General features: G+C 39.3%; 1 protein-coding gene across 1 annotated transcript in view; it reads right to left on the bottom strand.

The window, feature by feature from the left end:
• Positions 1 to 20367, bottom strand: part of LOC145998517 (tektin-3-like) — a 29758-nt gene extending 9391 nt beyond the window's left edge. The window contains exons 1-7 of the mRNA XM_083134941.1: positions 20212 to 20367; positions 15771 to 15925; positions 14065 to 14316; positions 12076 to 12308; positions 11325 to 11434; positions 10049 to 10197; positions 2689 to 2911 (exon numbers count right to left, since the gene is read on the bottom strand). Coding sequence (XP_082991067.1) covers positions 2689 to 2911; positions 10049 to 10197; positions 11325 to 11434; positions 12076 to 12308; positions 14065 to 14316; positions 15771 to 15925; positions 20212 to 20244 — 1155 coding nt within the window. The 5' untranslated portion in view covers positions 20245 to 20367. The remainder of the gene's footprint in view (positions 1 to 2688; positions 2912 to 10048; positions 10198 to 11324; positions 11435 to 12075; positions 12309 to 14064; positions 14317 to 15770; positions 15926 to 20211) is intronic.
• Positions 20368 to 21553: the final 1186 nt, after the last annotated feature.

Genomic DNA, 21553 nt, shown 5'->3' with positions numbered 1-21553 from the left:
GTGTTGCCAAGTAAACATGGCTGTACCACTGCCCATGTGCAATACAGAAGAACAGCGTTCTGTAATCCTTTTTTTGTGGTCTGAAGGTGTACCAGGAGCTGAAATCCATAGAAGACTTTCAGCACAATACGGTGACAATGTTTTACCTCTGCGAAGTGTTTACCAGTGGATTGAAAAGTTCAAAAGCGGTCGAACAAGTGTGAAGGACGAGGAAGGAGCAGGTCGTCCAGCCACATCCACTACTGATGACAACATTGAGCAAGTCCGTGAGCTTGTTTTGAATAACCGACGAGTGACTGTTGATGAAGTGGCAAACCATATGCACGTTAGTCATGGTTCTGCATATGAAATTGTCCATAACAGGCTCAACTTTCATAAAGTCTGTGCGAGATGGGTCCCTAAAGACCTCACTGACGAGAACAAGCGAAATCATGTGAGAATCTGTCAGCAATTATTGCACAGACATGCTAACGAAGGTGAAGCTTTTTGAAAAGAATCATCACTGGAGATGAAACATGGATCCATCACTTCGAACCTGAGAGCAAACGCCAGAGCATGGAATGGAAACACCCTGAATCTCCAGTGAAAAAAAAGTCAAGCGTCAACACTCTGCAGAAAAAGTGATGCTCACACTTTTTTTGGGACTCAGAAGGGGTAATTATGGAACATTATGTGGAAAAGTGGACAACAATAAACAGTGAGCGATACAGTGATATGCTTTAGAACAAGTTGAAGCCTGCAATTCGAAGCAAACGACGAGGTCGATTGTTGGAAGGCATTCTTTTGTTGCATGACAACGCGCGTCCTCATACCGCCGCCAACACCGCTCAAACTCTTCAGAATCTGGGCTTCGAGGTGTTAGAGCATCCTGCATACAGTCCCGATCTCGCCCCGTCGGATTACCATCTGTTTGGTCCACTTAAAGATGCTTTAAGAGGCCGTCGATTCGACACAGATCAACAGGTGAATGAAGCGGTGCATACGTGGCTTGCTGCTCAACCGAAACCCTTTTTTCTCAGGGTATCGGAAAGCTTGTGGAACGTTGGACCAAGTGTATTGAAGTGCAGGGGGACTATGTTGGAAAATTATATCATTGTTAATTTTTGTATTGTTGCTGTGAAAAATAAAAAAAAAATGATTGCATTTACTTTTTGACTGACCTAATAAAAATAAATTGACACATTTTCGGTTAAAAAAAAATTCATGATTTCTTGCATACAAAATTCGCAAACTTGTAATCAATATTAAACAATACACTTCTTAATACATGTGTTTTCAGTCGTACTTCTCAGAGAAGCAAACTTTTCTCAAAATTTCAAGTTTAGTCAAAGTATATGAAACTCTGAGTAGACTCAATAACAAATTTATTACTCCCATCAGTTCATTGCACTGATATTAATGAAAATACTAGCTCAACATTTGCATTATGGCCTGGAATGGCAAACGAATATTCACCAGTTAACATAACTTGAAATAATATGAAACATAATGTCTTTAACATAACTTAAATGGTTCGAAATGTTTTGTTTGGGGTAGTTTTTAGTTCACTAAATTTGTTCTGTACACCCCTTGCTTCACACTCAAAATATTGAATAACGATAGGAAACATTTTGTAGGATTATTTCTATTGGCATAAATGCTAAAGCAAGAAATTACACTCAGTCAGTGATATCAAAAGAATGTGCTTTGTTGATTATAGCTGCACTCTTTGTTCTAGCACGACACATTTGTTTTTGGAGTGTGAATTAAAGTAAATTTCACTATTGAGTTTAGAAGTTCAGTCCATAGACTTATTACTCAATGATTTCTCTGTGTTCGTCTGAAACACATACTTTATTAATGAAAATTGTGTGAATGCTGGACGGCTAAAATGTAGGACATGTCCTGGTAAAAATGAAAGGATGTCTGGTAACACTAGGTGAAGAAAAATACTAAAGAATGAATCAGTTGATATTGATTTCATTAGGCTTCTTTAATACAGTAAGAAGTTATTCTTTTTGTTTTGTAAAATTAACTTGAAAAGATAAAAATCATGAAAAACACTGTTGAGACAAATTTTGATTTCTGTGTAAAGAGATATTGCTAATATATGTACATAATTTTATGACAATACAGATATTCATAATTGTAATTAAGGTGTTCTCGAATATCTGTCTACAGATGTGGTCTCGTAGGGGTCATCAAGCAAGCAAAACTTTTTAGAGTTATTATTTGTAATACACAACAAATAAAGAGTGTCATGGTGGACATGGGTGTTCTTTGTAAGCAGTAGTGTGCTCAGGATTTTCGAAAGGGAAGGGTTATAGGTACATTTTTAAGTAGTCATCATTTTGCCACATTTTCCTGCCTTTAACGTCCTTTTTTTTTTTAGAAATACTGGACCAAAAAAGGGGGGTTATGACCCCAACCAACCCCCCCCCCCCCTTGGGCACGCCACTGTTTGTGTGAGTGTCCCTTCATTAATTTCACCTCATCTTTATCTTAGTGATGAACCAAAAGTGTCAGAAAAGCCAAGTGAAATAAACCAAATCAACAGATAAAGAATATGTATCGTACTTTTTACTGTATTGTACTGACTATCAATTCATAGCTTGTCAAATGACTTAACAGACAACTTTTTCGATGGTGATCTAGAGTAAATGAATTTCTAATTGAACATGATAAGCATATGCTTTTGTTGAAACATACCTTATGCAGGTGCAGTTGTAGCCTGTTTTTTGTTTCAAGTGTTTCTGCTGCTCGTCTGGTAAGTGCATTATTTGTATTGTTCCAAGCTGTCCAGATATCGTTGGCACACGAGTTGATGAGGCTGTCAGTATCAGAGCGAAGCTGCTGAGATTTTGAACGCTCTGTCTGAGATCGTTGAATGTTGCGATTGGAGAACTCTGTCCAGGTCTCAGGAACACTAACACTAGGGAAGAAACATACTTTAGCATTTTATACATACTGAAACTTCCAGACAGAAACAGCTGCTGCACATTTATAAAGTGTACCTGCACACACTAATTTATGTAAATTAATGCACTCTTTGTTTCCTTTCCCTCCGGTTTCTAACATTCTTCCTTCTTTCCATTCCATATGTTACCTCTCTCAACTCCACTCTTCAAATCTTATTAATTTGTTCTATTTCTGTGCATTTCCCTTGGGCCGCCCTCACCTCCATCCCTTCACACACACAAGGACAGCAAAACAGATAATTTGTGGATATTTCTAGCATTGGCCAATATTCACAAGAGAACATTGAAGCATTTTTTCCTAAAGTCCTGACGTTAGATAATTTTGTTGAACTGGTTGGTATTTAGATTTAGTTTGCAGGAATTGGTCATAGTTCATATAAGCAGATTAAATTGTGGAAAATATAATATTATTTTTTTTAAATCCAATATGTGTATGCGTATTAAAAGTTTCTTCTAGAAGCAATCAGAGGAAAATAAAATAAGAGAAGGGAAAGAGAATTGTCGATTTTAGACAAATTGATTTGTAAGGTACCTGAACCCAATATAGCCTATTTCCAAGTAGTTACATGGTTAATTCAACAGATGACATTAGTGTGTCTAATATTGCATATGTAAGTTACTACTTACTGCATCTTTCAAGTGACAGGTGTTTATCTCTCTTGTACATGTTATGATAACTCATAATTTGTACTTTACAACAATGTACTTAGTTTAGACTTTAATCTAAAGTACTGTTTGTAATGAAGAAAAAATAATGCTATTTAAGGTAGACTCAATGTGGGCTACATAGGAATATATATCATGAAGGACCAGGCCCGTAGCTAGAATTGATCTCCAGGTGGGGGGGGGACGAGTTATCAGGGGGGCTTTGTAAACAAAGTCCATTTTCAAAAGTTTAACACTGTTAAATGAAAGTATATAATTTTGGGTGTGTGTGTGTGGGGGGGGGGTCATTAAGTTAATATAAACTTTAGAAATATCACACGAGTAGTACATTTTCTATAGGTATCTTCTAAAACATCTCTTGAAGTGTTAATTGCTGTTGGCATCATCCCTTATTACACACTACTTTTGATGATACAGATATTTATATCACAAAAAAATGCACAATATTCAATCATAGTGTCTGCCGTACATTTCATCCCCATCTCAAGGAATAACTTAGGAACTGTTGACCTTTGATGCAGATATGGAAGGAATGTGGATGATGACGTCAAAGTCACAGATTTCTGTCTAAATGGGAGACTGCAACAGGGGCAGCAAATTGTACGGATAAAGAAGCTCCTCTGTGAAAGAACATTCTATAGTGTATAGAATCTTCTAAATACTTGCCGCTACTTTGACTTCAGCTCATAAACAAGATAAAGTTTATGTTCTGTGAATTTATCCTTCACCAAGTTGTGAGCAAAATAATATCTGCTGTCTACATTTTCACTCTTCACTGCAAACAAATTATACTAAATAGTTTTACCTAATGTCAATGGGGAGCTCAGCCTGGCTTCGACCCTGCTATGCAAGAACTTTCTAAACTCTATTAAACCTACTAAATACAGGGTGTCTACAAATGATTGAAGCAGTTTCATGATGTTACTGTACATGTATTATTGAACATATTGGGAAGTTACTTTACAGTTTTGTAGAGAAACTCGCCAAGTTTTGTGACACATTACAAATGTTCGATATGCCCCTCCTCGTGATTCTGCAGACAAACTTTATAATCAAGTTCTTCCCAAACGCAATGAAGCATGTACCTATCAATTTGATCAAAAGCACTGATAGTACGAGCCCGCAGTTCTGCTAGATCACTCGGTAATGGAGGCACAAACACTAGATCCTTCACGTAACGTCACACACAAAAAAGTCACCGTGAGGCAATGACAGCAGTTGTTGATCATCATTTCCACAACGACCGACCCATCTGTTCGATACTCTGGTGGTTAAGATTTTGAGGACATCGTGACGGAACTGGGTCGGAGCACCATCCAACTGGTGGATAAAGTTCTCACAGTCCGTCTCCAACTGTGACATGAACCAATTTCCTAACATGTCAAGATACCCGTATTCTGTAATGGTTGTTCGCTGAAGAAGAAGTGGCCATAAACTCTAAATTTTGAGATTGTACAAAAAGCATTGAGTTCCGGAAAGTCACGAATATGCTCAACGGCACCACAGCGATCAGAAATCTGAGATAACTTGTAATGTGTCACAAAACTTGTTGAGTTTCTCTACAAAACTGCAAAGTTACTTCGTGGTACGTTCAGTAATACATGTAACATCAATCATTTGTAGACACCCTGTACTTTCCGCTATTAGACTTCAGTTCATAAACAAAATGAAGGAATGTGATAACTGATCTTCGTTCTGTGAATTTGTCCTTTCATCAAGTTATGACCACATAATATCCGCTGTCTACATTTTCACTTGTCACTACAAACAAATTATACAAGTTTTACCTAATGACCGGGTGCTAACGACAATGCAAGGGGGGCTGACGATGATGCCAGGGGGGGGATCAGCCCCCCCTGGCCCCTACGTGGCTACGGGCCTGTGAAGGACATGCAGAAATGTGACATTTGTTACTTTTATGTTCACACAGTGTGTGTGGAACTTATTAAGGATGATGAAGGACCTTTCATTTGTAGAGACTGTGATGTGTAATCCATGGCCTTCTGGTAACAAATTGTGACATGTCACTCTATTGTTTATTGGTTTGTGAACAATGTTATTTCTTTATGCAAATCTCATATGTCATTCCATAAATAAAGTATAAGTGTATGAATATACTTATCTACCTACAAAATCAACATTGTGGTACTTTCTTTACAATTTCTGTTGCATTTTTTGCCGTGAAGGAACAAAATATATGACTAGCCCATATTGGGTACCTAGCTACCTGTTAGAGGGAAGTGATATTGAGTGATTGTATGTTTGAAAATATGATTATTGGTCAATGCGTGTTTTAAATAATATGTGGTGGAATGAAAAAATAATTTAAAATGTGGCACACACATGTCATTGGCTGCTTGAAGCTGTGAAGAGGGTATCGTCTAAGGCATGCCTGCAATTGGTGGGTGATCATGTCTTCTTTGATTCAAGGAGTTTGAAGGTGTTCAAATCACAGCTAATGTTGCTTTGTAATTTTGACTGCAAGTGTTGTTCATATGATGGGATTTACCCGTCGCATGGTGGTTTGTGGGTGTTGTGATCTAGGCCTGGCCTCAGTGGGTCAGGGGCGTGGGAGTTAGTGTACTCGACGATGTGGGTTGGTTTGTCCAATGTCTCGAAAACTGCTGGATTTGTATGCTGCAGGATTGCATTCCAGAATGACGTGAATGCTCTGCTAAGCATCTCGAGTCCTCATGTAGTTGGGTGGTGGATGTTTGCCACTTGTGTCCACTGATAATCTTCAGCGCCCTGTTCTGGAGCATTTGGAGTCTCTTCAGGTGGGTCTTAGCACAATGCTGCCATGCATAACTCACGTATGTCACGACCGGCAGTATCGCCATTCTGTAGAGGTGCAGCTTCATTTCCAGTTGTTGAAGGCCTGGAGACTTGAGCAGTGCGCACCTATGCACCAATTGTCTTTGTTCATCTTCCTTGTGATGTGGTCTTTGGAGCACAGACCACTGTCCAGTATCATTCCCAGGTAGGTTGCGGCATTCTTGTATGGAATGACCTGTCTTTGTAGGTGCAAGTTTGCTTCGGGTGGCTTACGTCGCCTGGTGAATATTATGGTGGCACTCTTGTCTGGGTTCACGTGCATTCTCCGTGCCCATTCCCTGTATGCATTTACTTGGTCCTGCATGCGATTGTAGCATGTTTGAATGAGTCTTTCGTCTGTGAAGAATGCTGTATCGTCCGCAAGGGTTGAAGGAAAGCACTCAAATATGGTTGGAACATCTTGGGTGTAGAGAGCATACAATATTGGTGCTAACGCTGATCCCTGAAGAACACCGGCTGCACTAGGTCTGGGTGTTGAAGCTGCACCTTGGAATTGTGCTACGAAGTGGCGGTTTTGGAGGTAGGAGTCTAGTAGGTGGATGTAGCAGTCTGGGATGTTCAGAGACGGGTTAGTTTGTAGACCAGCCCTTGCGTCCAGACTCGATCAAATGCTTTTTGAATGTCAATGAATACTCCTAGGACGAAATTTTTCCAATTAAATCTGACGCTCAGATGATCCACCACCCGAACTAGCTGCATGGTTGTGCTGTGACGTTTCAGGAATCCAAACTGGTGTACGGTAAGTAGATCATTTTCTTCTATGAGCCTGGATGCGCCACAGCAGTAGTCGTTCGAACACCTTGCTGAGATGACTGAGAAGGCTTATAGGATGATAGCTCTCAGGAAGGAGTGGATTTTCCCCAGGTTTTGGCAGGAGTATGACCTTGGCTGTTTTCCACCGCTCTGGATAGTAGACAGTCAGCAGCATGGTGTTGAATATCTTTGTCAGTTATACTTGCAGCTTTCTTGGGCTTTTCTTTATTGCGTCTGTGGAGATCTTATCGAGTTCTGGTGCTTTGTTTGCTGAAAGCTGATGGATGACTGTTGCTACCGCTCGTGGAGTTGCAAGCTGTGAATTGTTGTTCCATGTGCGTTGTCTGTATTGTTCAACAAATTCCTCCACCCTTTCTACGTGAATTTTGTATTGTGGTTGCGTGTTATTGAGGCTAAACTACTGTTGTAATTTGTCGCTATGGTGTCCGCTTGCTCTTGTGGGTGGCATAGCAGTCTGTGTGGTCCCTGGAGTATCTGTGTTCTTCTGCTGATATTCTTTACTGTTTTTGAAAATTATTTGTTCAGTGCCGTGAATTATTTCATCTTTGCATCCCTGTGGTGGGCTTGAGTCCTGGAGATGTAATCTCGAATGCGTTTGCTGAGTGTGTCTCATGCATATCGAAAATTTGGTTGGTTGGTTGATTTGGTGTTTTAAGTCCACTTTATGCACACTAAGACTAATCAGGACTGGACCTACAGTTTAAAGTGGGATCCAAACCACTAAGTGCCTCCACCGCGAAAATTTGGATGTCAGGTTCTCTGCCACTGTTTTCGTGCCAATCTCTCGAGTCTGAAGCAGTGTGAGGAAGAGATCTTGGTTGTTTTGTCTGGCTGCTGGTTCTGCCATCCGGAAGGTACTGTATCTATATGAAGTTTGAATGTCTTGGGTGATTTTCTCAACTGCAGCATCTATTTCTTCTGGCGTGTGGATTCGATTGTGGAGGTTTATTCTTTCTTGTAGTAGTTGGGTATAGAGCAGCCAGGCTGTTTCTGTAACGTTCTGGATCGGCTTCAGGTTGATCATGATTATGTGCACGGTACTTGGAAGATGACTGGCTCGTGGTCTGAGTCCAGGGCGCTGTACATGTACGGGCGTTGTATTAATTGGATGCCTCGGTGCAGAACCATATCGAGGACGTCAGGGTTTTCCACCGTGGGTGGGGTAGCATGTTGGTTCTGTTGGGGCAGTTGCGGAAAGGCTGAGATCGGGTAGTTGGCCATGGAGACTGTTACCAGAGTTATTTAAAACTCTGGGAAACAGGAATATCTTCAGCACATATATATATATTTACGCACCCACAGAGGGATCTTCCCGATTGCATAGTGGTAACGTCGTTGCCTTGTAATCAAGGGATCCCTGGTTCGATACCCGGGGGAGGCACACAGTGGTTCGGATCCCACTTTAAACTGTAGGTCCAGTCCCGATTAACTTTTCTGTGCATGAAGTGGACTTAAAACAAAAAAAACACACTCTTCCACAGATCACGATGAGTTGCACTAGGAGCTCGAAACGACTCATTTTCATTTCTTCCTCCAAGAAACAAAAGAGGAACAGAACTTCCTTATAAGCATACCTTGGTTGCTGGACATCAAGACTCAAGAGCATGTTACAAATAACTTACCATCTCTTGCTTCAACTTTCTGAACATCGGATGCATTTAGCTGGCGAAGATCTAAGGATAGACGATGACATAATCGATTCTCAAAAAATAAAGGTGTTTGTAATAGTGCGAGCTTCAACAATCCACCAATTAAGTTAAAATTTCACAGACAGGTAAGTAGGCACTCGAAGTAAACTGTACAAAAATGTTTTGACTTCGATTTTTTTCACAATAATTTGGGAATCTAACCTGCGAGGAAAGAAAAATGTGCATAATGGATCGACCTCCAAATATGTAAATTCCGCTCGATGGCCGAGCACGGTCAATGATAGACTTTTAATTTCGCCACCGAAGTTCCTGGACGTGGGTGTTATTTATGAGTGTCTCTTCATAAATTACATATAATCACGACTTATCCTCATCGTAGCGAATAGCAAAAGGTGGCAGAGAAGCGACGGCAAATAACGAAGAAGAAACCGGAGATGAGATAAATATAAGGAATTAGGGGTGAAAAGAGAGAGAGGAAGAAAGACATACACAAAAGGAGATAGGAAGATATAATGAATCAAAGCAGTCCTGATTAGGGAAAGAATTTCTAGTTCCGTATCTATTTTTTTTCTGCTACGTCTCAGACATATGCTATTTATAGATCTTTGCATTTCATATACACAGCATCTCTCCATTGAAATTCTATAGGATCTAAAATGCCTAAATGTACCATAAATTCCTATAAATGGCTAAAAGCCCTGTTTGTACCCGAAATGCGCCTTTTAAACCTTTTCTGCGAGTTTAAAAGTAACTTTTATTAAGAACGACCCTCAATTTGCACCGTAAAGGCTTGAGAGAGATCTTGAACGAATCCGAGTGGCAAAAGACGCATAGCAACAGCAAGGGATGTTGGCGTCTTCGGCCTTTTGTGTGCAAATTTCTTGGTCTCCTACAGCGTAGAGCGCGGGAAGATTCCAAGAACACGCTCATCTGATTGGCTGTTTCAAGCGCCGAGTAGGTATGTAGCACCACAAGTGACCAATCACGTCACCTATTTCCCCCAGTAACGCAACAGTCCAGTTGAAAGGGAAGAGTTCACACCGGAAACTGCAACGACCCTGTTCATCGAGGAGAAAAGACCTGGAAACCAGCAACATGTGCATTTATGAAGTTTGCATCAATAACTTGCTGAGGCGTGAAGAGAAGTTTATTAATCAAGGTACTTACGTTGGATCATATTTTTCAATTCCTCCATAGTAATTTATCCCTCGGGCATAATTGTTCAGTTGATGGCATGTCTGGTCTATCCCTAGCGCCAACTCCTTGTTCATCAAGTCGCTCTCTAGAGAGTGCTGGGCCGCTCTGTTGTTTTTTAGCTGCAAAAAGAAGATATCTTAGCACATGGTAGATAACATTGATATATCATTGACAGCATGAAGAGTTTCGATTTTGTGTCAGGAATGTGCGCACTGTATCCAGCGGCCTGGTGGAAATGGGGATAGACCCGTACTATTTACCCAGGCCTAATGAATCATCTTTATCTACCGTTATTTGGATATGACCGTATCAAATTATAAATTGTTACTAGTAATAATATTTCATCTAAGCTTAGTTGATGCAAGATATATTTCAGTGCGGAGTGTATGGAATTGTCTTATTTAGTGCAATTTAGAAGGAAGGTTTTTTTTAATGTTTAAAAATATTAAAACCTTCATACACTTCACTACGTACAAAGTCGAAGCAGTCATTACCCAGAATTATCCTTGTTGACTATACAATCACTTCACACACAAGATAGCATCTGATTTGCTCTTGTGCCGACAAAGTAATTGGACAAAAAATATCTACTTGTTAGGCCTCCATCTACTAAAAACAAAATAATTATTCATTTTTGGTGCATTGCACTTTTAAAACATTTGCATAACAAATTTGTACATACTCTTGCAGCGCAAAATTGATTGATTCAACTCTGTCTACCACTACTCTTTTTAATGGTGTAATAACAATAATACAAGTTGCATTTTTTTAAAAAAAATTGTTAGAAGTCCCCGGTTCGATACTCGGTGGTGGCACATAGTGGTTCGGATCCCACTTTAAACTGTAGGTCCAGTCCCGATTAGCCTTACTGTGCATACAGTGGACTTAAAACATCAATCAATCAATCAATACATTTTCGTTAATTTTACGTGTTGGGTTCATCGCGATTGTTGTTATATTTAGCGATCCACTTTATTGTTTTCTGACCAAGCTATTTGTATCACATATTACAATGGTCGGTCGCATGCAATCCTAAGTCGTCCCCTCGAAAAGTACGGATAGAAGTTATCACATTGTGATGATGACAGTTAATCTTACTTTCACCCTTTGTTGTATCCAGAACGAATAACAAAACTACTTTTCAAACTGTCTTGTTACTTAAAGTAATTTTGTGGCCGTTTAATGCAGTTACGTTCCATGCATTAGTCAAAGCTCAATGACGTTTGCTGAATTCAAAAACTCTCACCTGTTCCAGAACCTTCTCGTGCAGCTTCTTCAGCCTCTGTTGACACTCTCGAATCGTCTCGACCTCTTTCAGTAGAGACTGTTCCACCTGGTCGTGGACCAAATCGATTCCTGGAAAAATAAAACAATTTTTGCACAATATATGCATTATGGAAAAGGGTAAGTTAACAATGGTCTAAAATAAATCTACAATTTAATATCTTGCTGATAACAGTTGCATACCCAGACATTCTACGATAATGTATAACAGTGATTTATGCACACGCCGCCAACACTCCTAACACCCTCTAACATTTATCACAAAGGCCCAATTTATGGCAATTTTGGATCTAATATATACTTAAACTCCCAAGATGGAACATTCTGTATAAAACCCTGACAGATTATCTTAGCTGATCCAGGACCTGTTGCACCCTGTCCGGGAATTTCTGGAGCAAGAGAACGAAAACAAGTATCTGCGCAAGGAAACTCGACCAAACGCGTGAAAGGGGAAGTGAGTGCATGGAGGGGAAACGTGGCTGCAGCTACCAGCCATTTGCTCGTACACTCGCTTTCCCCCCTTCTCTAGCATTATGCGCGGCCTTGATTCACAGATTCCAGAGACAGTGCACCTGTGCATAAAGTTCCCACAATCACATTGAAACCGCAGTGACACTAGAGTAGAATAAAGCTAACTGGCCGAGACAGGTTACGGGGCATGCACTTCCACTGCGCACCCTGACACTATTACCAAAATGCTGGCAACGGCATACCTTGCCTCTGTTCCCGATGGTATAGGTTCTCCTGCGCTATGTGGAGAGGGGCTTCGCAGTCCTGTATGGCCTTCTCCAGGGCCCTTCTGGTGTCCTGGAGGAGGCTGGTCTCGCCCAGCAGTCTCTCAAGCTCGGTGGTCACCTCGTTCCTCCAGAAGGTTATGTCCGTCACTCGCTCTCCCAGCCGCTGACCGGACTCTCTCTGTCCCATGGCTGTCCTCTCGTCCGTATCTCTGTAAAAAATGTACAGTATTTATAGTTATGAACAGCGCTCGAATTCCAGGAACTGACTTAATTGACCAATTTATTTACAGCCTAGCGACAAATTAGCATTTTAAAAGAATTATTTATATCATCTGGTCTCCAAAAACCTATCAATAATAATTATAAGAACCAAATACGTTTGAGAGTGCGCAGGATTTTTTCGAAGGGGTCTCGAATTGTAGAAGTATATGTGACGTAACTGCGGTTGTTGACAACTGATAGTTGTTTGATTCCCTTCAATTGGAACCGGGAAACATTGTTTTCATTTTGCTTTTATTTTTCATTTTTAGTTTTTTTTTTGGGGCTTTCATGTCATTTTTCAGTATTTTTTTATCGTTTTTGTTGTATAGTTGAATCAATTTTTAGGTTTCTTTATTGCTCCTTTTCTTTTGTTTAATGAATTTTACTAATTGAAAATATTGCCAATCCAAAAGCACAATGTTATTTTTACTGAAATCTTTGGCAACGGGTTTAATTAATTGTGGTATTTTTTTTTCTCCAGCAAACTTAAAATACTTTAAGTGAAACCTACTTTGAGATTTCCTTGCTGGCCACTATTATCGCTTTAATCTATGGTTTGAAAGTAAAGTTAGTCACAACTAAAAAAAATATATATAATTGATGTATGCGAAACAACTGTATTTTCAGATGCTGACCGACTGAATCTTGCAGGGCCCGCTCTGAAAGCAAGCCTTGTGGTCAGGCACGTATCTAGAAATATATTTCGGGTGGCGGGGGTCCGACCAAGTGTATAAATAATAATAACAATAGAACAGTTTTGTTTAATCAAAATAAAATAACTTTAATTAAATATGTAAATTAATTAATATTGTAATATTATTACATGAGTAGGTAAAAAGATGGTAAAAGAATAAAGATAAGAGCACGTATTCATTATCTAGATTACGTGTAATTAAGATCGCCGAAATTGGTGTAAAGACAACTGCTCTGGCAAGGGAATTAATGTCAAATAGATACATAATTGAATATTTATTGAATAACAAAAAAGGGTTAGATCCAATTGACGAAAAGTAAAGTTCCTGATTAATATTTTATGCATATTATCATAGTAGCAGTGTGCATAAATCTTTGGAATTGTCCTTCAAAGCCGTATGGGCCAAATTCCTTGCCTTCCAATAAGTTCGGCGGAAATAAATAACCATCGATTATACAACAAATGATAAAGCAATTATATTTTCATTATTTAATTTTAGTACAGTAAGCCTTTTCGGGGGGGGGGGGATCCGACCCCTTGGACCTCCCTAAATACGTCCTTGTCAGACACGTATCTAGAAATATATTTCGGGGGGTCCGACCAAGTGTCTAAATATTAATAATAATAGAACAGTTACGTTTAATTAAAATAGTAGTAATTAAATATATAAATTAATTAATATTGTAATATTATTACATATAGGTAAAAATGGTTATTTAAATTTAGTACTTGTAAGTCTTTCGGGGGCTGGACCCGCCTTAATACGTCCTTGCTTGTGGTGTATTTTACGCAACCTTGCAGTAAAAATAAAGAGGTAGTTTAAACCACCAATGGGCTTTATCGAATTATTCACCTACTCTCTTATAATTGATGAAAAAATCACTTTCATTTGAAGATGGGAAATTAAGGCCATTTTTAAAATTTGTTAGGTCATTTTTTTTATTTTTAGGTCAGTTTTTTATATTTTTAGGTCAACTTCCTAGCCAGTGATGACCGTGGTCAGTTCTTACCTCATTACTCGGAACGCTTCAGTTCTCAGTCTTTCCGAATAATTCCTGTTTGTGTCGGCTTCGTTGTAATGGCTGAAGTTGCTCTGGGTCCATTCGAAGGGCGTGTATCTCGTGTAGAGCGCTGCCCTGGCGGCATGCGCTGGGTTCCTCTCGAAGCCAGTCACTATGTTGGGGAACTTCAAAGGCTCCGAGGCCATAGCCTTCGGGGTGAAGCAAGGATCCAGCATAGAGTTCGTCACCGGATAAGATGGCCTGCAAAACACATATTGCTCCTATTCACTTGAATTCTTTAACTGTCAAACATTTCCTAGTCAACAACTGTTTTCTCCTAACTAACTCTCTAAATGTTTATGGCTGCAGCAACAGAAACCTTCCATCTGTCTCTATCCTGGGCAGGATCAATCCAATCCTTACCGATTTGGTCCATCTCAACGTTATCCCTCCATCTTCGTCTTGGCCTTCCTACAGGTCTCTTGCCATCAGGTTTCCCAACAAGGATCCTGCAAACTGTTCTTTCCTCTCTCATTCGTGCCTAAATCTTCTTGATTTAATTATTCTAATAATAACTGGACACGAATACAAATTATGCAGTTCTAAATTATGCAACCTTCTCCACTCACCTGTCACCTCATCCCTTTTAGGTCCAAATATTTTTCTAAGGATTTTATTTTATTTATTTGTGTTTTCTCCCTATTTTGTTGTTCCTTCATAACAACTAGACGAAGACGCCAAACATATGTTTTTCAATTTTCACTATTACGTATGACACATATTATTACAGTAATCATTAGCCTACTATATACGTAGAATAAGATACATCTACCAAATGTGATGTCATTCTTACAGAAAGGGTTGGATTGCACGCGAAGCGAGTGCGACCAAGAAAATATTTGGACCTATTTCTTCACAAACCAAACAATAAGCTAATGTTAATGGGGCTGGCCCATTATATTAAATTCCAAGTTTAATTTCATCTTAACCTCATAAATTATGTCGGAACATGATAGATGAATAATTAATCAGTGCTTTGAAACTAGGATTGTTAAATAAGATGATCGCCAACAACAGGGATAAAAAAAACAACTTAAAATTTGTACAGTATTTGTTCACGTCACTTGCAATTTTCACAATTTAAGTGTTTTTTTATTGTCAGTTTGTTAAAGAATAATGCAATTATTCCGAACGACTGTAGTTTTATTTTTATAGTTGTTTTCTAATAACCGACTCTATTTTTTTTTACTTAATGGCTAGTAATATGATCGTCTGTTTTATATGTACACATTTATCGAGAAGAATTATTACTAAGAAAGTATTATCTTGTTTCATATCTCGCTACCTTTGGGGCGTTATTATTTACAGGAATTATAATTGTGAAAGTGTTGTAACCAAACAAACACGAGGGGGAAATGTCTGCTTAATACAAGTAAAACGTACGTTAGCATTAAATTATTGGATAGGGCAAAATGTATATAAATAAATAGTATAAGCATACGCACTTATAATAGGTCATTGTTTGAAAATTTTAGTTCTTACGTTTCACACACTGTATAATTATTTAAAAAGTCTCCTTATGTACAATGTAATAAATCACAACTTAGGGAGATTTCAGACCGAAGCGACACATGTCGCTTGGGCGCTTCAGTGAAAATTTTTGCTTAGCTTTAGGTTCACTGTTTTCTTGTAAAAGAAACGCTATTTGTGCTTACACTGGCAAAGCTTCCACCATCTCGTATCCTAGAGTTGGCCTCCAGGGGTGAGGCCGGGGCGTCTGGTAGAAGCCCCCAACCCGCTGGGCGATGGGGGAGCCACACACCTGCTCCATGCACGGTTGGATTCCAACACTGCTCCAAGGCTGCAGTTGCTGCAAGAGAAGACAAGAGCTCAGTTAAGTTGGCCTTATGCACAGATGGGCTAATAGGGACTAGACCTACAGTTAAAGGTGGGATCTGGATCGCTTTGTCCTCGTCCACCGGATATCGAACCCGGGACTCCTTGATTACAAGGCGACAACGTTACCACTACTCCTTCGGGGAGGCTAATCAGTTGTGTCGAATGATATTCCGAGTATAACGAAAGTGGGAGAAAGATGTCCAATGAACAACCGTTGACCACCCACAAAGTACGTGCAAGGTTACATTAATGGGGGCGGATTCCTCATTGTCTCGGAACTATTAGAACGGAATTTCTTGTCTCCAGTGATCGAACTAGTTTTACCCATCTGTTTGATGACCATACGTAATATGTTTCAGGCACCATGATGCAAATAGTGAAATAGAGAAACAAAATTATTCGAGAGAAACTAAATAGTCTTCAGAATAGTAAATTGTCTGCAATATACGGCATTGTCGTTGTTGTTTTATTGTTCTTGTTCTTCTTTTTACCTTTATTATAATCCTTGATAAATCCTACTGTCAATTTCTATATCCTCTTGCTTTTTTTGTGAATAGTTGGCTAATTTCTATTGTGCATTTCTCTTGCACATTAATTCATTATGGTTGCAAAGTACAGCATCAAGTGACACAAGTTAGGAAACTTGAAGTTATGCAACAGCAATAATTTTCATGTGTCTCGTCTCGTCTCGCCGATTAGTGTTTTTGGGGAAAATACATTCTGATCTGTTCAATTTCTAGACGTCATCCGATATAATAAAGATTTAAAATGGAACACAATGGTCGAAGTTTTATCATACACTAGTATTACCATCTTGGAGCTAACTTTACAGGAATCAAAAGTAGACGAAGGGAAATGATAGACAAAATAGAGAGAGAAAGGGTGGATAGAATGAGAGGGAAAATAGAATAAGAGAGACACAAAACTTGAGCAAGGAAAGAGAATGGGGAGGGAGAAAGAGGAAAAAGGGAGAAGCAAAGAATGGAAAAGGAAAAAGTGAAAGAAAGGAGAAAGAGATATAGAGACAGCAAAAGAGAAAAACATAGCGAGAAATAGAAAAATACGGAAATGTCGTGACTAAATTCTTTGGCGACGAAGCTGCCTTGAGAGATAGAAATCTAGGGAAAATAATGGAAAAGCAGCAGATAGAGAATGCAAAACGAGAGAAAGAAGGCATAAGGATTAGATTTATACTGTGCATACAGAGGCTAAGGATAGTTGTGCATATAACACGACAGACAATAGTACAAATTGTCCTCGGTTCTTTTTTAATTAAAGAGCTCGGAGGTCAAACATGGTAAGAGACATTTTGGCCATTATTATCATTATTGACCAAAAAAAATTAGAAACTATACTGTATATGAATTGTTTTCGTATTCTGTTTAACAATTTCAACATTTCAACAGCGTTCAATGAGTCCAATGCAAATTGCATGCCATGGCAATTACACGCGAAAATTGAAGGATGGTTCTTTTTACCTTGTACACTTAATAATAACCAAAATGTCACTTACCATGTTTTACCCTCGAGCCCTTCAATTGTTATTTGAGCTTTTGGTAATACAGATAACAGACAAAATTACGAAAAACATTTGTGTTTCAAACAGCATAACAGTTAAACTTTTGTTGAAATTAAGCTCATCATGTCGAGAAATTTTAGTCCATTTAAGAAATTTGACTCCAAGATGATGGACTTAAAAATGATCGCCATGTTCGTGACATGCTAACTCCCTTTCCTATATCATTTAACCGGATCTGTGTTTTCCCATCCGTATTTGTTTTAAATGAGTGTTTCTTCACTTGTCGATCACTCTGTATATATAGTCATGGAAGAATTCAGCGGGTGACAAGGAGGCGCTTGTCCCCCTCCTGGAAAACAAGTGGTGAAAAATTGTCTGTTCATTCAGATTTTTTACGTGGAAAGTAAAATAAATGTTATCCCCCCTTTTCAAATAATTCAAAATAAATCATTTCTCTCCCCTGAAAAGCTTTGTTTGCTGTATTGGAAAACTGTGAGGTTATGCCCATGACTGTAGGTCAGCTTGCTTTTCATTAACAGTTAATCACTGGCGTACGCAGTGAAGCCGCGGTGGCTCAGTCGGTAACGCGTCTGACTACCATGCTAAAGGTCCCGGGTTCGATCCCCGGCCGGTTCAAATCCGGGAACTTTTCTAACGATGGAAGCGGCCCCGGCGCCCACCCAGCGTCGAATAACATGGGTACCTGGGGGAAACTCTGGGGGGGTAAAGGCGACCAGGGGCGTGATGCTGATCACATCATCCCCACTCACGACCGGATCAAGAAAGTGTGGGGCGTTACCCCCACACCCCCTATACGCCTTCATGGCGTGGTGCTATGCACAGGGGAGCACTTTACCTTTTACCTTTTTTTACGCAGTGAGGAGCTGATGCGGCTACAGCCCCTCCAGAAATTGAGAAAATCAAAATTTTTAAATGGAAGCAGTAAAGAACTCGGAAAAACAAAGTGATAACTGCAAATCCCCTTAAAATTAACACTGATTACCATTTTTGTCTTTGAACAACTTTTTAAACAAATTTTAAAAATGCTCCTCTGTCCTTCTGAAAGAAATCCTGCGTACGCTAGTGTAGTTATTAAACGCAGTCCATTTTGTTTTGCTAGTTACAACAACACATATTTGCTCGCGCCTGTACACCTTATTTCCTTAAGACTCTACGAAATAACATTTTCCCCAGTGTACACTAATAACTCGAAGAGGAGGTCAAAGCCAACCTAGACCCCTGTAAGTACGGAAACGGCAACGTGATTATATATTAAAGAAAGTCCACTAAATACTTAAATATTAATACCTGACTGCTTTGAAATGGTTTCTAATGCTTTGAGGTTGCGATTTCAACAAATTCCTTCAAAGTTAAGGAACTTTTTTGTTTGTTTTTCTTGTTTAAAAAGCAATAAATCGGTACTCACGGACTGGTACCAGCTCGTGCGCCTTCCCTTTCCTCCGCAGCTATTCTCCGCCTGAGATTGCCGCGGACAAAGCTCGTGGAATTCACATTTTACCAGCCTCCGAGCATGCGACGACTATCGATCAGAGAAACATTGTAACAGGTCGATTAACTTCCACGGAGCTGCGTTATTCACGCAAAACGCATTTCGAACGCAGAATCCTCGTGTATTCATCATAATAGATCGAACGTACGTATATGGGTCAACATAAAATGTTGCTTTAAAAATATGACTTTAGATGGCACTGATATTTTTTTAAAAGAATAAATATGGGTAATTTTACTAAAGCATAAAGTTAAGAAAGTGTTTTTAAATTATAAAAGTAATAAAATGAGAATATATTCTGCGATGAAAGAGATGATTCTCCCAATGCATTAGTTCAAATTCATTTGGAATTTCCTTTGTGTTTCAGTGATATATAAATTACATTTAACTATGAATAATTTGAATCCACAAATTTCTGTGAACACGTACCTTGTGATTACGAACCTCTTTGATATGTGTCAATATCAAGTGTGAGGATCTCAGCTCAAGTTACGAGAACGTTAAAGAAATAATGTTCGGAAAGTAATGTATTCCAGCAATTAATTAATGTATTTTACTGAAGGTGATAGCGGTCAGTGTCCCAATAAATGATTTTTGTACGAAAAGTTCACATGACAGATACCACAACAGTGCCAACAGTAAAGAGGGCGGTCGGTCATCCCGAGAATAGTAATTGAAAAAAGAAAATGTTGTTTTAAGTCCACTTTATGCACACGGAGGCAAATCGGGGACTGGACCTACAGCTCAAAATGGTATCCGAACTACTGTGCAATGTGCCTCCACCTGCTATCTAACTTGAAATTCCTCCCTTGATTAGTGGCTGCCCTCCCTGTAACCCCACCCCCTCCCTTCAGTTTTTAAGAAACTCATTTAGACTACGAAAATGTAATGTCTTCATTTGATTTGCAAATTGAATTTCGAAGTACAACGTATCAAAATGTTCGTTCCCAAACGCAACCTCATTAGAATTTGGAGACACACACATACATTTATCTGTTTTTCTTCTAATAATACGGTATTCCTGATATGTAAATTTTATTGATTTAGTTGACAATCTCAATATTTGCACTAACGCATATATAGTTAGTCACAGTAATGCCGCCGGCTACTTTTGTGATATAAATTAGAAGCTCGACATTAAAATAAGCTCCCCCACCCACCACCAATCTAAAAAGAAGTTTACACCCTAATAGGAAGAAAGAAATTTGCAAAATAATATTCCACTTACCGTAAACATCGTAAGATTTTGAGGTTTTGCCATTTCTACAAAGAATTTTTCACTGGGAACAAACCAACGTTCTACCGCAGGAGTGAAATTTTGAAATTTCAAACAGGAAAACAAAAATCACTGCACCCACAAGGGTAATTTTAGCGCAATACTATGATTGCTATGGATACGACGAAAGTCATGGTGAAAAATGTATTGAATTATTCAATGTTTGTTGCAAACCTTGTGTGTTGCTTATTGTCAGGAAGTAGGGCTTATTATGCAAATATTAATATTTCCATGTTGCCATAACATGGCATTCGTTATTATTCATATTATTTATGTCCAAAACCTGCTTGTCCACATGATGCTCTAAGAAATTTGCTGCAACCTTTTCAGCCAAAAAATAGCATTTCCATGGTGGCTTAAGTGACAAAGTAGTCAGAGAGACGCACTACGAATCCAGGACTTGAATCCTGGTTAGGTCATGTAGTGAGTTCAATTCAGTTCAACACTCATCTCCATCGTCGCTATTAACTTGTTATCTTTCTCCGGCTTTAGTCAGGGGAAAATAATCCTTCGCTCCATTAGAGAGCTTCCACACCGAAGTGACACGCGACTTATGTCATTTGGGAACGAGCCAATCTACGTTTCACACCTTAGCATGATGCATTCCGCACAAGCCTGCGTTTGGTGATATCCCCAAGCGCACGTGTAGCTTGTCTTTTTAGTGTGAAATCTCCTTCAGGGAGAGCTTTCAGGCTGAATCGACGAATAATCAAGCGACACGGGTCCCTTCAGTCTATAAGCAAGCATCAAGCATGTGCGAACAACAGACTGAGGCGACACAATGCACAGCCCAGTCCGAGCAAAACGGAAGCGACAAGTAACACGTGTAGCTTGTGTCGCTTCGGTCTGAAAGCTACCTTAGTGGTGAACAATGAGACCACCTCAGACATGGGGGCAAAATAGAGCCTGTGATACGCTACTTTAGGTATTCTCACCACAGTGTGGCGTAACAGGTAAAAAAAGGGCGTAGAATAACATAAGGAGAGTACAATTGTTTCTACACGGAGGCCTAATGATAGAGATGCATTTTTGAAAGTTTTGGAGTTAGCTTTTCGTCCATATTAGCTTGACAAGAAATTTCGTACCGGGAGATATAACTTAACGAATGGGGTTTTGTCTTTTCTCTCTCACTTTTCATAGTTGTTTCTATATTTCCCATCTTTTGCTCCGGGGGTGGGGGTGGGGGGTGAGCTGGAACTCCTCTTCTCTTGCCACATTACGGATATTAATAGTGTTGTATTTGAAAATTTCCTATTAGGAGTATTCCAGTGACTTCTTTAGCAGCATTAGGATA

The sequence above is a fragment of the Lepisma saccharinum genome, chromosome 14 (genome assembly GCF_977018435.1).
Source record: "Lepisma saccharinum chromosome 14, izLepSacc3.1, whole genome shotgun sequence".
NCBI lineage: Eukaryota > Metazoa > Arthropoda > Insecta > Zygentoma > Lepismatidae > Lepisma > Lepisma saccharinum.
Note: the sequence above shows the minus strand (reverse complement) of the source record. Positions and strands in the feature narration are given on the sequence as shown.